The sequence below is a fragment of the Malurus melanocephalus genome, unplaced genomic scaffold (assembly GCF_030028575.1).
Source record: "Malurus melanocephalus ecotype Western Australia unplaced genomic scaffold, MMel_1.1 scaffold_234, whole genome shotgun sequence".
Lineage (NCBI taxonomy): Eukaryota > Metazoa > Chordata > Aves > Passeriformes > Maluridae > Malurus > Malurus melanocephalus.
The window spans coordinates 1,054,690-1,072,673 of NW_026623466.1; the positions used below are offsets into that span (position 1 = coordinate 1,054,690).

The following is a 17,984-nucleotide window of genomic DNA, read 5'->3' on the forward strand; positions in this document are numbered from 1 at the left end:
AAGTAATTTTCAGGGTGAAAGAAACAAGACATTAGGCCAAGGAATGTGAAATTTATCAGAGGCTAAAGTGAAATGTGAGGTATGATGCCTGCTACCTCTTTCATGTGCACCAGCAGATGTGAAGGATAATTCCAGGCTTGAGGTGTGTCTTCACCATGGAAGAAAATAGATACCCTCCTGAGTAGGGCTATGCTGGARGCGTCTCAGACTGGCTCCATACGTWAAAAGTGACAACAGATTCCCAGCTGGCTCTTGATGACGACCTCCTCCAGACATGGCACCACTGACATCTCCTTCCCCACCATTTCCTTCTTCTCAGAAGGAGAATCTTCCAGCTCTTTCATAAATCTTTGACATAAGGCTTGGCGCTACCCTCAAACTTGAAACTTGCTGTTGCTTTGATGTTAATTCCCAGAGGGAAAACTAGATGTCTTCTTTCTATTCCCTGGGCTCTGGCTGGCCCTGAAGGTAGCACTTGCTTGGGATTTAACTTTCCACCAGTGACAAATCAGGAAAAAAGGCAAGCAAAGAAAATAGTGAAGCTGCAAGTCTCAGCTATATCATTTAAGCCAGGTCAGCCTGTGATGATCTCCCATCCCAAAGCCCCTATAATTTTGTCCAGTAGCAACTCCTGGYCCTTTGGCATGCTGGGATGAGCAAGAGTCCCACAGGGCTTTCTGCCCCGCATGGCCAGCCCAGCCCTGGTACCCTACAGAAGCACCGCAGTGATCAGCCCACAGATTAAAACAGGTCAGGCTTTCTAATGAACTGTGTAGGAGATTTGGACACACAGTCACATTGACACTGGCAGATGTTGTACATCAATGCCCTCTAGACCACTTTGTGTTTTCCACTGCGTGTAAGTAATCCTGCACACCCCTCCTTTCCCCCGTAACTGAATGGCCCATCACCCCAGGCTGTGACCCCTTGGTTACTGGAGAATGAAACCAGCTGGCTTGCTGAGGCATTTCTCAATATCCCCAACCCATCCTCATTTCCTTTCATTATRTCTCTACCTGTCACATTCTTTGTAGAGAAAGGAACAAATGCATTAATTAGAGTGCGGTGAGCACTCCCGCCTGAGCCCACCCCTCACTGCCTCCACAACCTCACAGAGATTTCACTGAAAATATTCAATTAGGTTCTGCAAAGTGACTTCCTGACCTTAAGCGCTCTTTCCAAGTGCAGAAGCCCTAAGTGATGCTGTATGATTTTCAGAGCTGTTCTGAATAGCACTTCATTTTTCTAGTTTTTGTTTACAAGGTTRTATTTACTTACCTCTTTATCAGGGTCCGAATACATCAAAGCCAGGTTCATTTGAAGAAAATCTGAAGGCCCATAGATGACGTCACTTACTGGCCTGGATTTTGTGTGTTCTGAAAAAAAGTGTCAAGGCTGCTTTTGCACATGAGCTTATCTGTGCTTGTCTCTCCATCCTTATACTAGTTTGMCAGAATATGTAAAGAAATCCCATCCTGAGCAAGGGTTGATTTAAACATGGTCTGAAGTGCTTAGCTAACACAGGATGTGCCAAAGCGCATTCTGTGCTGAATCTGTGTCAAAGTACTTTCCAGATAAATTACAAAATAATGTAATGCCTCTCACRAGCTTAAAGTATTTTTCTTCTCTTCTATTCTCACTCTCTTCAAGTGGGGTCTGCTGATCCAGTTCTGGACTTCTTTTTTCAACCACCATTGTTTTCATGATGGAAATGAGCTGTTAAGGAGAACATTCCTCAAAAGCACCCATACTCCAAAACTGATTGACCTTACTTAAGATACTTACTGCAAAATAGGAGTCCAAATAACATAAACACCCTCTCCTCACCCCGGGTGTGCTTCAGCCTGGGCTGTGAGAGCTGCCCTGGTGCTCAAGGAGCCCCTCTCTCCAGGACAGCTTCAATGTCACCCGCCAGGTGACAGTRTGTCCTGCTCTGGCTGTGGCTTTGCTGAGGAGGGCTGAGGGCTCACCTGAGAGTGAGAGCTGTCTGGGAACAGTGAAGCCTTTCAGGCACAGAGGTTATACCCACACAGCTCCTGCCTTTACAAGTAGACCCCTACAATGGCAACCTGATACATCCTTGTGACAAATACATGGATCAGGCCAGCCAGATCCAGCTCTAGGGAAAAATAGCAAGCAAGCAAGCATTTTATGATGACCTGGTTTTTCCTATCCCCAGTGTGAGGAGCATGTTTGTAGGCTGGTGGCTGTTCCAAAAGGGGCCACGAGCCCCAGGCAGGCAGTGCTTTTCTTGGAAAGCAGTGCTTCTGAAATGAAAAACAGACAGGGAAAATAAAGACTGGCTAAAATGTACAAGCAAGGAGAGTTTGATGGACCAGGGCTGCGGTTTCTTTTTCCTTTTGTGTGGATGGTACTGGATTGCACTCCTTGGCTCACACCTCCACACAACCCAAAGGCTTCAAAGTATCCCAATTGCTTCTAATGACAAGCTCACAAAACACTTTTTTATGTATTAATGCAAAAAAACAGGGCACTAATAAATACACAGAGCTATCTAGAATGTTTCATTATAGGCTTTTGATTTTTCAGCTTCCATTTAGAAGAGCTAAATTGYTAAACCTAAAGTAAATATACTAAAATACCACATCAGTAGCAAAAATTCATGCACTCAAAGTCAAGGGAGAGCAGGCATTGACATCCTGGGAATTCTGCTTTTCGCACAACAAGCACACGACTTTCTGGTTAAAACACTGTCAATGCAGATTTCATCACATAGGTGCTGAAACCCAGATCTGAGCCTTCTGTTTTTGAGCACTGTTTTCTCAGGGATGGCCTAAACAGATCTAACTAAAAGAATGAGCAACTATAAGATTGTTTGGATCCCTGTAAGTGATGGGATCCAAAGCCAGTGTGGATCTCATGGTGTTTACAGGAAGCTCTGCCTCTCTGGCATGGTGTAGCCCTTTGGAGCTGTATCCTGTGTTTGCCTGTCCTGTTTGCTCACTTCTCACCAGGGCTGGTTAGCTGGGTCAGCGCCTGCATTGAAAGTCTTGCTCACTTGGGAAATGGCAGAGAGAACTTTTTCCTGACAATGGACTTACTTCAAGATAAAACATGCGAAATTGTCAGGTCACTCTAACYCAACGGATATATATTCTAGGTGTCTGCATTGCAATGCGATAAGTTTGATATGTTGATTTTACAGAGGAGAAATTTTGGCACAAGTAGAAGGAAATGTGGGAAAAAAAGCAAGAGGAGAATCTTCAAGAGATGAACTAGCAAAATTTCTGCTGTGACCTCAGTCCTGTTCTTACACACCTACATTCTCTGAGAGGTGCCGTGAGGAAATAGGGAAGCAGCTGTGACAGCAGCAACAGGCAGGGACTGTGCGTACAGCRAGGAGCTGAGGAGAGCGTGGTGAGGCTCTGTGCTCTTTTAAGGCACAGCACACCATGCAGCCCATGTAAGAGTCATGCTTTTCAGGCACACTCTTGGGAGATCGAGGCACAAGTACAAGGAGGTGGTTTGAAATTACTACATATGTCTTCTTGCGATACTTGCACTCCGGGGACCACCCACGTCACAGGATGTGTTTSAATTGCTCACCAAGCTTTCTTCTGGAGTCGAGATGAAATTACAGATTCTTTTTTCCCGGAGTGCAAGAAAAATTAGCAACTTTCTGAATTATTACTATTATTACCSAGGCACTAGTTAAAAATAGCTCCTATTCTTGAAGACTTTTCAAGTGCTGGGGGAAATCTTTGCACCTCTTCAACTCCTTTAGCTGTTGGTTACTTAATCTTGGATTGGAAAAAAAAATGCATGGAATTAAAGCCAGTCTCCTCTTTTTTATGAACCAGTTTAAGCAAGTTGAGGAAAGGATATGGGAAGGGAGAACAAAATCCTCATTAGAAAAATGCATTATTTTCTATGTTTATGTGATGGTGAAATCCTGTGGATACTCTTGTGCACCAATATATTTTAGTTTTAATTGTTTCAGTCAATGTCAATTTTATATCAAACATGCAATAAAGTAAAAGTGGCCTTTGGGAAACATCTCTGAACCTTACTTTGTGCTGCAGTCCTGCCAGTGTAAACATCTACTTCTGTTTCRTAAGCTCTAAGCCAAATGGACAAAAAAATTCCTCTCATGGAKACTACTGACCTGTCAGCATCAAAAATATTATTTTTTAGCACATAAAAATCATTTGTCAGTGATTATATTAACAAGAATCTTTGCAAAGTCGACTGTTACTCTAATAAACRTTTTCTTTTAGGCAGCAATAGTAGGAAATTATTCAAAAGTTAGCTGATAGCAACTGGATAAGACATAAAGCGTCACAGCTACAAAGTTACTAGGATAAAATATATTTTCTTTTTATTTACATTATTAAATAKTCACAGTAGCTCTGATAAAAATATCCACTCTAAAGCATTTTGGTAAGTTGTAATTTATTCTGCTTGCTTTCCAGAATGCTAGAAGATGACCTCAAGTTAAGCAGTGATGAAGAGGAGAATGACCAGGTAGGAACCAGACAACTAACAWGTCACTTGTAGCCTGTTCCATGTCAAGACTGAGCTACTGCAAATATTTTGCTAATGCTTTTTCAAAACATACATAAAGGTTATCAAAATACATGGCAGTACTGTAACTGGAGTAACAGATGTTGCTGCTCGGAGCCAGCCTGCATGTGCTGACTGCTGGATTGGTAGGGAACGGGCTGTAGTGCTCTTGATTTATCACCTTGATGAGACCCAGAAGGTTTTTGTATGAGCTTCCTTCTGATTTGAATTTGTTTTGTTTTAAAGAGCAGCCAAGGAGGGGAGAAACAGGAATTCTGGATTAAGGGTTCAGGCCAACRTTGCAATTGTGAGCTGGCCCCAGGGATTAGCTGCTGGGCTGCTTATCTCTTACCTGCCTCCGGCCTCCCCCCAGCCTCGGCCTCTCCTCTGAGCATTTTTGGTCCTGACTCTGCGTGGCCCATGCCTGCTAAGAAAGCTAAAGAGAACAGAGAAAAACCCTGGGCTGTGCATTCGATTCATCCGTAACACAGTGATTAGAGCAACTGCCTATGTTGTTGTCTGGCAGCAGATACAACATCCAAAGTTTTCCATGTGTCAGGAATTCCATGTGTGAGGAATGGAGGGTTTTGTTGGCTCTGGGAGGTGTCACCCAATTTTTCCCTAAAATATTGCTATACTTYGTTTAAATAATTAAGGACTCGGTAGAATAGGGCTGGAGCTGGACTTTCCCATGACCAGCTGAGTGCCGTGTTGCCAAGCAGTGCTGTGCTCTCTCCTTTTCAGTATCCTGGCATGGATGATTTGGTTGGGAACAAGAGACCAAGACCCACTTCTCTTCCTTCTTTCTCGGAAAGACACAATCCATGCCATCACCAGAGCATATGAGGACAGTACTGCTCCTGGCTGCATCTCACAGATATAGTGTAGTTTTCTGTTCTGGTTTTGGCTGGAATGGAGTTAATTTTCTTCCTAGGGTAGCTGGTACGGTGCTGTGGTTTGATTCAGTATGAGAACGGTGTTGGTAACTCACTGATGTCTCAGCTGTTGCTGAGCTGACCCTAAGTCATGGAATTTTCAGTGTTTCCAGCTCTGCCAGTGAGCAGGTGACACCAAAAACTGGGGGAGGCCATGGCCAGGACATCTGACCCAAACCAGCCAAAGGGATTTCCCTTCTACAGGACATCGTGTCAGTACATAAATTGGGGGGAGCTGGCTGGGAGGCACCAATCACTGCTTGGTTATGGGCTGAGCATCAGTCAGTAGATGCTGGGCAATTGTATTTTGCATCATTTGTCCTTTTTTGGAATTTATTTCTCTCTTTTCGTTGTCTGCCTTTTCATTGCAATTATAATTCTTACAATATTATTATTTTATTTTATTTTAACTGTAAAAATGATCAACTTTAGATCAAATTACAAACTTTTTTTTTCCTCTGCCTTTTTTCCCCATCCCACTGGGGTAAGGCAAGTGAGCAAGCAGCTGCATGGTACTCTTGCTGGCTGGGGTTAAACCATGCCAGCTTCAAATATGATTATTTGAGTCATGGGTAACTGGAGGTATCTAGACTTTTGAAATTCAGGATTTTACACAAAGAATTCTAGGTATGTAGGCATGAAGTTCTTCCAGGATTTTCTTTAACTCTTGTTATTCGATGTCTCTATTTTACAATATATTCCAAACAACAGGTAAATCAAAACTTTTTAATATAATACTAAATTAATAATTTAATAATACTAAATTAATAATTTAATAATACTAAAACATTGTTTCATCTATTTTGAGCAAAGCTTCTTGGTGTTAAGAAGATTCAGCGGATAGATTCAATTATTTACATATTTATACAATTTGTTTAACATATTTTATCCTGAAACACTTCACATTTAATTACACTTCCTGCTTGTCTAGATAGTTTAAAATACAGCTCATCGACASCATAGGGCAAAATAAAGCGAGGGATGGAAGGGATGTCTTAAGAATAACAACAGCAGACCAAGGTGCCGTGGTGCTTGCAGCCAGGGGCTGGCTGGTAGGGYAGGCATGAGCTGCTGGCCAGGAGACCTTGCTTGTCCTTCAGGCAGGGAGACAAGATCCTGACTAATGGGTGTCAGTGAAATTTCACAGTGAAAACAGACTGGGAGAGCCAGAGAGATGAAATTCTGGTTTGCTTCACAGCAAGCAGAAAAAGACACGTGAAAGTGTTTACCATGCATAAAGAACGTCAGTAGGTTTAGGTGGAGAAGGGGYTTTTCAGAAGTCCTGCTGGTCAGGCAGGCACACACAGACCTTTGGTTTAGCACTGTGGTTTGTCATCATTAACATCTTCTGTGTGCTATGCAAGGTCTCCGCTCAGYGCCAAAGCTCCAAGATGCAGCTGATACGGGATGGGTCTTTCACCTGAGTGCTCAAGCAAGCTCTGCAGAGCCAGGACAAAGCTCACCCCCCACACTGCAAAAAGCAGGGCTGAGATCCCAYAACTCCCTCCTTATCATCACGGGACCTAGCGTGAACAACCTTTGGAGATTACTTGTTATTTGGTTATTTGGTCCCCTTTTCTAGTCRCATGTTTTTTTTCTAACTTGACTCTATGGACAAAAATCTCCCTGAGGCACAGGCWGGCTCCTGCTGTATGAAATGCTTTGTATAGCCTTAGCTGAGATCTGCAGGTTTGCTTAAGGAACAATCCTAAATAAACATACCTTCTGGAAAAACAAAACACTACCTTTCCATCTGCCTAGCAGGAAATAGACACAAAAAAGAGTAACACAGACTATCTCTTCCAATAACTGCTCAGATGAACCTGTGTTTAAATGTCAGCAGGACAACTCGTTTCCTTTTACTTCCTAACTCAGAGGCTCTTTAATCTCCTCTCTCCTGAGCTCAGGAACAAGGAAAAAAGAAATCAAAGATGAATGGATAGGAACAGTGTATGAGAGTTTCTCAGATCTTCCTCATGTAATTAATCAACCTTTGAACAATCAAACTCGTTCAAGTAGTCCAGTTCCTCAAAGAGCTGAAGGTGAGCTGTACATGAGCTGGGAAGCTTTTAATTTTGCTGATTTCTAAATTGGGAAGTTTAGAGGAAAATCTTCGAAAACTTTGGAGAAGATTTTGCATTTATGTCTGAAATTGCTAAGCAGCAAATGGGAAGTTTCTGAAATGGCACAAAGGGGGACAGATGCTTCTCTGCTCCCAGGGTTGGCATTTGGAGTGCTGTGACCAAACCAAGGAATGTGAGCCAGGATGAGRGAGGCCAAATGTAAGACAGAGGCATGATTAAAAGCTTCAAGACTGCAGTGGGCAAAGCATTCCCAAYCCTTCCCTTAATACCAGCAATTAAGGTAGAGAGATTCACAGACCCAGGAGAAGCCAAAGAGGCTGGGTTTGAGCTGAGTACATGTGCGCCCACAGTAATTATATTATCCACACATATTAGTCTCGTAATTTTAATTACATAAATGTATTTTTCCTCTTTAATGAGCATAGTTTATCCATTTAAACTGATCGTTTCAATTTTACAGGCAGTGATCATAGGATGTAATATGCAGAGAGAAAATTTCCTGTTGGCATATTTTACACCACACAGATTGAAGAAAATATACTTTTTAATCCCCAATCAATATCTGAAGAGCATGCAATTAGCAGATACCAAGGTAGTTAACATAAATCTGCAAGTTAAAGAGCCAATTCATTTTGATTTATAACACATAGAGTAATAATTTCATCATCATCTCTCCCAGAAAGCATCTGAAGCTTTGTAGCATGAAGATGTCAAAATTGTACTTAAGATTGTTCAGAATACGAATTGTAGTGGTTATTGCCTTTTGGCTCTTTGAAGTGTGGCATAGCACATGAAACAGTCCCCATTATAATACCCTGCTCCTCTCTGTAGAGGTCACTGGATAACTTAAATCAGTCTTGGGTGAAATATTAAAAGGAGATTGTCAATTGTAATATGAACATTTCTCTTTTTCTCCCCTTACTYGTCCTTTTACAACACGAACATTTTGTAATAGAAAGGAGTTCCTTTAAGGGGAAAAAGATCCCTGGCATCACTTGTGCAATTCGTGTCAATCAATAGCCAAATAAATTAACTGACTGGTATGCATACATGGAATAATAATCTAACATATTTTTGCAACCCAAGTCTGCTTCCTCGTGTGCGTTTTTTTTTTGCACAGGATCAGGTTGGTTGCCGCTGAAGTTTTGTGGCTGTGAAAATTTATTACCCACAGAGTCAATCTGCATTCTGGCTGCCAAGTCTGAATAAATAGAGTCATTGTGCTTGTCTGGAATATGTAACCAAAGTTCATCGAGTCAGCTTGACTTTCACATCCCATGAGATTCATAAAAGCCAACACCCTGGTATGTGCTCTTGATTCCTGCCAAAATTTTGTAAAATTGTATAAACAGAAGTTGAAGAAGCAATCAGAACACACTCCCAGGGACATGGCTCTGCACTCCAGCCCCGGCTGATGTCAAAAGGGAAGACACAAACTTWTTCTTTTCAAAGAAAAACTAGTATGACTACTCTCCTGTGGTGACAGGTAACTGTGGGGGCTAACGATACCCCCCTCGCAGAGTGCACAAGGAGGCAGCAATTAATCCTCTCAGGTTCCTTAATTTTGCTCCTGTGCCCTGCACTGAAGGAAGAGATCAGGCAGCATTTGCCTGCCAGTGGCCACCCTCCTCAAGAAAGGACAGGGGCAGACTGGCCCTGCAGGGTGTGAGCTGTGTAAGCGAAACCAGTCCCTCTGCAGGCAAGCCAAGACAAACCAAAAGCCTTGTCATTTCACAGGAAACCTCGGGGGAAGAGCAGCCTCAGAACATTCACAGCTTTAGAACAGTAAAATAAAAGTCTTGTCAGCCTGATCTGGCTCACCACCCAAATCCCACAGGGTGATGGAAGCCCACCCAGCCCAGTGCCCTTCTGTGTATGTTGGGGTTGCCTCCCACCCACGGCAGCCTAGGGACAGTCAGGGTGGGCCCTGGGGGACCTGTCCGTGCTTCAGCATCACCCTGGTCATGGTTGAGCCATAAAACCTGATGCTAATTCGAGTTACACCCGCAGCTCCCATGGGAACATAGGTGCCTACATTTGTTTCCCATCACGCATGCACTGAAGGTTACCAGGGCACACTGCTGGAAATGCATCTTTCTGATAGGACTGTCTGCAGCACAGGCATTTGGGACAAGCCAAATCTGTCATGACTGCAACAGGACAAAAGTCCATCYGTGTGCTCAATGGCAATTGGTGTGGCCATGTGCCCACATAAACAGCATTAGAAAATCTTTTCTTTTTAATCATAAAATCTTATTTTGTTTCTTTAAAGGTATCCAGAAACAAGCRAGAAAGAATGTATGTAAAGACAATCTGTTTAGTAATGTGTAGGACGTTTTTYTCTCCCTCTCATTTCTGGATATGGAGTGACAGTCAACAAAAAGAGGAAAATTATCCTGAAATGACCAGTCATGCGTCTACCTTCTTCCAGAAGGAATAATTTTTAGTGGAGTCTTTATAAACTTCTACATATGCTTTCATATGTACTCCTACATATGAAATCTAATATTTCAGCTAATTTGAAGCCATCTGTAATGAATTCTGAAACAAATTRAAAAAGGAGCAATGCTTTCTTTTTGAAAGACCTCTGTTAGGATAGCAGTTTCTGAAGTCAAAGATCAGCTGAGCGGAGCACCAAGGCAGGTACATCTAGAGAGAAGTGTTTTATTGAGCCAATTGTGACACAATACCACATAGCCCAATTCATCATTAGAACTATTTTTAGCCAGTGTTAATTGCGTTCACATATGCCATGCCCAAATATTTTAACCACATTTAGTCATTTTAGTGTTGTGTTTCCTTTTAATTACCTCTTCATCAGTGCAATATTTAATGCTCGATCAGAAGGGAAGATTAGTGAAAAAGGAGATGAGAACACTCAGCCCCAGAGAAAAAGCAGAGAGCCTGCATCATTTCTGCAAATGAAATTTCTCTTAAAAAAAAAAAAAAAAAAGTCTTGATAAACTTGGAGGAAAAATATGTTTCTGATGAGAAGTTTCTCACTCCACTGAGCACAGAAAACTTACTTCATGAAGTCTGGCTGCATGCAAGTCCGTCTGCAATCCAAACTGCACAAATCAGAGATAAGCAAAGGTGGAAAAAAAAAGTTTTGGGTAAAGGAATGGCTGAAACCTCAGGTGTTTTTTTACTTAATCCAAACACTCTCTTCAGACCCCTGTCACTATAATGTGAGTGTGTTTTTAGACTGGAGCAATAGTCACTGTAACAGCCTTACTTAACTTGGATAAGTCCATTATTTCCTGTGTATTAGAGAAGCAATKCTTTTGGTATCCAACTTAACTAGAATCCAGAGTAAGATTTAAGCCAGCTGAGCCAAGGTTTTTTTTGTGGTTTGCCAGCTCTGATTTTAAAATCTCCATGACATCTAAATTTGCACTTCCACAAGGCATGACAAGAAAACCAAGATTGCCTCACTGAAACTGTCAGATGAAACAAAATAAGAGCTCGGTCTTGTCCTGCCAAACTTGGCTCACATCACTGCCTGTCTTACAAAATCAGATTCTATGGCTGGCAGGCAGGATGAAGCTCTAAATCTGAAAGCCACAACCATGACTGACTGAAAAAAGTTAGGGATCATCTTGGATCTTGGACATGCCCAGAATCTGGGGACTTTGAACACAGCACTTTGATCTGCATGCTCCTCAGTAGCAAACCTCTAAAATGGACAGGAAATTAAACTTAAAGTGTAAGGGCGTCTTCCTTGACTCTTCATGTGGATAATTAGACTAAGCTAAGTTTTAGCTTAGTAAATCTCAAAAGCCTGCCCTTTTCCATTCTTATCACCTTTTTCCAATACTTCTTTCTGTATCTAACGTAACATTCTTAACCCCATCTTCTTGAAATCTTTCACTAGAACATTTTCCCCTTGTGMAGTGGAATTACTGTATGAACATCTGTTTTGAATGGCGTGGGAACATATCCCAGTGCAATCAATTCAGCAGTGTCAGCTAACTTGAGGCATAAAGAAGGATTAGATCCCACATCTCCGGGCTGGATTTGCTTGACCCTGTCTCTCGTGAGCCTTCCAGCCCGTGCACTGATCCTCCTGCTGCAGAGAGCCCTTGCTAAAATCGGACACTGAGCCTGAGTCTTGGTCCAGCTCAAGCCTGGCCACCGAGCTGTGTTTGCCTTGAGGCAAACGCWTTCCAGCGTGCCTGCAAGAGAATGGTTAAATAACCAGCAGTCGCAAATAATTAGCGCTGTTTGTACCATCACAGCTATTAGGAGCTGTCAGAGGGGAATGCACCCGGCTTGTGCCTCTCTCAGTGTGCACACAAACACAGACTCAGCCTCTCTGAGAGCTGCCTGTTGCTCCCTGCAAGGCAGAAGGTCAAGCTCACTTCTCTCCCCTCGGCTCCTGAGAGCGGGCAGGGGTGATGTCAGCGTGAGGAGCTGTGTGAAGGAGATGTGGTGCACAGAGGTGGATGACACAGAAAGAGGCAGCTGAGAGCACATCAGAAAACAAAATGAACATGAAAGGGATTAAGGGAATAAAGAAAAATTAATGAAGAAAATTAGCTGGGGGKAGAAGGACATTATAAAGGGAGTAGAAGCTATATTAGAACATGATGAGAAATAAGTAAAAGGATTCAGAAGCCAATCCATCAAAACTAGCATTTAAGAAAAAGAGACTGAGGAACTATTGCTACAATTTCTCCTGCACCTAGGATGAAAACTGCCTCCTCTGAAGTCAGGGAGAGTTTAACCACTGGTTTCAATAAACCGAGGGTGTTATCCCCACCTTCTCTTTTATTTCCTTGCACAATCCAAGCAGGTACTTGTGCAGTAGCAAATGCATCATAGTTGATTGACATAGCACATCCCTGGGAAGCATTACCACTGTTTGGGGAATTTAAGCTTGTCTTTCCCCTGTTTTCACATATATGAACTTTCTTTTAAAAATCTACTTTAATTTCTGAGTTTTCAGACTTCCCAATAAATCTGTTAAAGCCTGTGGCACAACACTGAMAATTCTTGCCTGTGATAGCCTTAGTGCAAGCAGCACTTCAACCAAGTTACTTTTTCCTTGATAAGGAGACTTCTTTGGAGTGGAGACAGAGGTTTTTCCAGATGACTGCTGCTTTGTTTGCAATGACTGAGACCCTCTTACAGTGGCATTGGAAATTAACCATTTTGTTAATGTAAAATAACAAGGAWTTTAATCTTTTTCAGTGGAGAAGAGCAGAAGGAAACAGCCTATCTTAGTTGTTGGGGCCAGACTGCAGGAAAAATCTGAGCAGATGCAGGACACAAGACTCAGCATTTACAGATCTATAAAATTCCCTGTATGGTTAATACCCACGCTGATTATACAGCAATTTGGAGATCCAAATCACTTTACAAGTATTAACTACTTAATACAATGCCCCTGAGAGTTATTTAGGTAGAGCTAAGCAAGAATTATTATCTCTATAGAACTGACAGGGAGACTGTGACTGAGATGTGGCTTGTTTGAAGCCACATGGCAAGTCGGCTGCAATGTCAGGATTAGCACTTGGGTCTTTCACTCCCAGGTGCCATGTTCAAGTCATAAGACTGTGTTGCCCCTGAAGATTATAAAAGGATTAATGGGCAAAGTAGAGGGGAAAAAACAATGTACACCAAGAATATAATAATAAAACTCCAGGGTGAAAAATTAATACTGAGGTGTTGAAAGGCCTCAGAGAAATCATGAAATSCAGAAGGAGCTTTACAGTTTCTTAAAAGATGTGGCTCTGATGATAACCAACTCCAAAATGGGAAGAACGGGAGATCTTTTTAAGTCTTACAGCCTGTAAATCTTAAATAAATATGAAGCAGACAGTGAAAATCACATTCATACATTTATATTGCAAATTTAGAGAGAAACACTCAAGCTGCAGTTTACAAGTGATTTTAAATCCCTCCGAAATCCACACTGGAAAGCAATCCTCAAACAAAGACCCTAGGAACAGCAGAGAGAGAAGGCATGTTAGGAGTCATAATAAATTGCCTGACCTGATCTCCTCGGGCAACTTCTTGTGGCCACAAGATACTCATGGRCATTTAAACAGGGCAAGTCTGTAGGTGCAAGAGGTTTTCATTACCTCTGTTTCCAGCCCTGATGAGCAGCTCTGCACTCTTCAAGGAGAAAACCGAGAACTGCAGAGGGTTTCAAGACRAGGGAGAAAGATGCTTAACACGTTGGGAAAACATGCCTTGGAGGGAAAGATAGCYACACAATGAGCTGAGCTTGTCTGCAGCAGGGCTGCTGGCTGTCCAGCTCCATCACAGCCTGTAAACACCTGGCCAGGGAGGGGAGTTGAGGGCTGGAGGGCAGCTCTGTCTCACAGGCACAGGTCTAGCTTCCAGCACAAGAAGGTGTTTGTTTATAAACAGAGTTAGACTAACCTCTCATCTTAACATGGAAGGTGGAAAACTGTGCATGTGGTTGGACCGAGGTGGGTTCGCAGTAAGGCAAAACTTTCCCAGAAGTTTTGCTCTGGGTCCACAGCAGTGCCCAGATTTGAAGCAGAAAAAAACTCACTCTGCAGAGTTTCATCAGCCAAGCTGCAGTGATTGCAATCGGGTTGTGCCCTTCACAAAAATTCCTTCCTGGCTTCATGATCTCAGGTATAAACTGTATTTAAGCTAAAAACAAACGAAACCTTAGGAAATTAAACCAGAATCAACATGGAAGACATGTGAAGAGTGAGATGTRAAAGAAGACAGATATAAAAGTGTTTTTCCTGGTCTGGTTCCCAAATGGCAGTATATAGTAATGACATCTTTCCTTCACCCTGGCTTGGAAAAAGTGTGTCTACAGCTCATTAACTGCAGTCCAATACAGGGCGACATCCAGCACTCTGGGTGGTTGCTAATGCGAGGGCTGCTGACTGAGAGCACAAATGGTTCCCTGCACAGTTCCAGGGCAGTACCTACCACCAAAGACAGACAAACAAGATGCTCTGGAAGCTGTGCAATTTACTCATGCAGGGGCAGCACATATTGCGTCAGTGTCACCAAAGGAATGGTTCAAGCTCTCACCACGTGTACCCCTGTGCCACCTCAGTGAAGTCTCTGGTGTGACTCGTGTAACTCCATACAATAGCTGTCACTGAGCTCCCTCACAATAGCAACAGTTAATCCACAGGACAGGCAAGATGGAAAGCAAAATGTCTGAATCTGCCAACAGCCAATTTATTGGCTTTTATTTGCCAAAGGTTGCTGTGGGTGAGGGATAGGAAAATACATCCACAGTCAGCCTGCAGTGCCTCCAAGAGAGTCTTCCAAGCCCAGCAGAACATACTTCAGTAGTTCTCATTTGTTTCTTATCCAAAAATGCCTGTGAGCCCAGCAGTTTATGAAGCAATCCTTTTGCAACAAATTAAAAAAGAGGGATTTCTGGGGAACACTCTTAACACTCCTGTATCTCCATCTCAATAGCTGTATTCAACCCGTTCTGCTCACTGCTCAGTCCCAATTACAATGAGCTAGCTCACTGCTCAGYCCCAATTACAATAAAAGTATTTAATTTCCTCTCTGATTTCCCTTCAACAACAGATTGCAACTTGTCACACTTCAAGCTAATTTTGGTAGCTCATTTAACACACATTGAAACCTGAATATGTTCCCAAGCTCTGGCTCATTGCAATAAAGGATGGAGAAAGGAGATGAAATCTCAGGAGATTGAGAAYCCGACCATGATTACTGCTGGCTGAAAATTTGTTTTGTCCCAGTAGTCTTGGGGTACAGCTAGAATCTTTCATGAATGATTAATAGACTATAGGCAGATCAATGAAACTCTGCCCTAAATGTATCAGAACCAACCCAGCTGGGGATCAAAGAAGTCTAACCAGACAGTGTCCTGTAATTTGCAATCCTTGATGTAGTGAAACAGAATCATTCATCTCATTTACCGTGGCTGGTTTCTCTAGCCCAAGTACCTGAGACATCTGAGTGTTTTTTTCTTCCTTTCCCTGCTTCCTACTCAGCATTTACTATGTGGTGAGTTGGCCTCCAATATCCATGTTCACACTGAGGAGAACCTTCGTTAAGTAACCCCACTGATTCCAAGAACAGAAACTTCAGGATTATGTTCATTGCTGTTGAACACATTCTACCACTTATCAAGAGAATATTAAGCTTCCCATAAAGCACTTTTAGTGCTAAGTCTTGGAGATATTTAAATTCTGTCAGCAATATCAAAATTATTTCTTATCCCCARTTTCTATAACCAGCATAGTCACTTACTTCCAGGAATAATAAAGACTGTAGAACATATTCTCAGCTTTTTTGATGGATGATAAGTTGGCCTCAGTAAAGTTGTTAACGATGTAAAATAAAATGCAAATTAAATAGCATAATCAAAATCTAGCTATTAAAAAAATAGTCATGTAGGCATTATATGACACTAAGTACCACCCCTTTGCTTACATTGTTAGACAGATAATATCAGCATATTGGAAACATAATAAATCACAAAAAGCTGCTTCTGCAGCTGYGAGTTTCTCAAACTATGGGTCATGACCCTCCAGGGGGATTAATGAATGAGTTTGAATGGGATCACAAAAAACTGTTAGCAAGAAGTGAGGGCAGATATTTCCCTCTAAGTTGATCAGCCCAGTCCTGTGGCAGGCAGGGGAACAGGAGAGCAGACWGTAATTAGTGGCTGCAAGTATTTATACTTGCTAGGGARCTGCTAACTACCTTTAATTACAACAGCTCACTTTCTCCAGGAGAGGGGAGCAATCTAGGCTAGAATTAAAATTGCCGGATAGTTGCTAACTGCCTTTCATTGCAGGCAGTAGATCTGTTTCTCCAGGGAGGCAGAATAAACTTGTGACTGGATCTTAYTCCCCCATCATTTAAAAATGGGGCCATTACCAACTCAGGGGGTCACACAAATATGCAATCAGACGCAGTTGTATTTCCAGACTGTGCGAGAAAGAAATCAATAGTCTCATTTAGACAATGTGTGACCACCAGGCAAAGACTGAGGTGCCCCATGCAATCTGCATTGCACCTCAGTGAAGAAGGATGTTTATTAAAGGACTTTAAATGAGAGGGTAATTGAAAAAATAAAATTTTCTCACTGAAAAGCATTTTTATATTTCTTCCTGTGTCACTGCCTGTCATCTGAATCCGCTTTTGTGCACAGAAGGGATCACCTTTTCAAAGCTTTCAGCAACTGGATGGACCAAGATGGAAACTGCAGATTGGCGCTTGAGGCTGCAGTCCCACACTGTGTCTCCTGGCTCGGGGAGCACGCCAAATGGGTCAAGACAAGGGTCCTCTCCTCTTCCCTCCTGAGGGCAGCTTTCCTCCAGCCTGGAACAGAAATTACCCAGCACTTCTTCCTCTCAAAATTAGGGATTTTAGGGAAATACAACAGTGATATGAACCCCCCTCATACTGTGCCCTGTGATATGACACCCTCTCCCTCGGGAAGGAGCTCAGAAATGGGATCTAGGTTACAAATAACACGGGGGAAAATAGAAGGGAAAAAAAAAAAAAAAAAAAAAAAAAAAAAAAAAAAAAAAAAAAAAAAAAGGAAGAGCAGTTGTTATTTTTTGACTGGATCAGTTTTCTAACCTGTTGTATTGCACAACCACATGAGCACCTGTGGTGCCTGAGCCAAGAGTGGGAAACACGAGAAGTGGCTTGAACAGCACTGCCATGCAGTGGCTGCTGGTGAGGGAGGGACTGGCCCTGGCTGCTGCTGGGGAGGAAAAGAAGAGGTGACCTGAATGTGTCTACACAGCTTGGCCATGGAAAAGGGCTCAGATAGTGAGAGAGGCTCCTGAGCTCTGCGAAGGTCTAAGTGCAGGCCTCAGGATCGAAGCTGGGCAGCTTGAAACTCAAAATGTTCATAGCCTCCTGCTGGTGAGAGTGATGAGGTGTGGGAGCAGAGGGCCTTGCATTGGCCCAGGGCATTAAAGAAGAGTTTAAGCCATAAGTCATTCTTAAACCTAAGGTTTGGGATTCCCTTGAACTGGTGTGCAAAATGTGGGATGAAATAGTCCTAAGGAACCCCTTGCAGAGGAGAGAGGAGAAATGATGCCATCACACAGGACTGGAGCACTGCTGCTCTCTCTAAAGCCTGCAGCCAGTGGATGGGATGGTATGGATAGTGCTGGGTCCATAGAGCGTGCAAACGCTGGAAACAGTGAAAAATACCAGACTCATCGTATCATTTTCCTAACACTAAAAATGTGTCCATGCCATGGGAACACTTCCACTGGGCTGCTAGGACCTTCCAAGTCCTTCCCACATGTTCTCTGCCCACTGCAGAAAGTCAACGCTAAGGAAGAACCCTCCTGTGGGCCATGCCTCTGTGTCTTGTGACAATCTGGTGTGTGATACACAGCAAATTGCATCTCCCCAGGGAGCCCAGGAAGCACAAGTTATTCCAGAGCAGAAATCCTGCTTCCAAAATCAAGTGGAAGYTCTTCTCACTCCT

The 17,984-nt window shown here is 42.7% G+C and overlaps 1 protein-coding gene across 1 annotated transcript in view; it reads left to right on the forward strand.

Annotated features, from left to right (window-relative positions):
- AFF3 (ALF transcription elongation factor 3) overlaps positions 1-17,984 on the forward strand; it is a 307,610-nt gene that overhangs the window by 218,764 nt on the left and 70,862 nt on the right. The window contains exon 8 of the mRNA XM_057374860.1: positions 4,434-4,485. Coding sequence (XP_057230843.1) covers positions 4,434-4,485 — 52 coding nt within the window. The remainder of the gene's footprint in view (positions 1-4,433; positions 4,486-17,984) is intronic.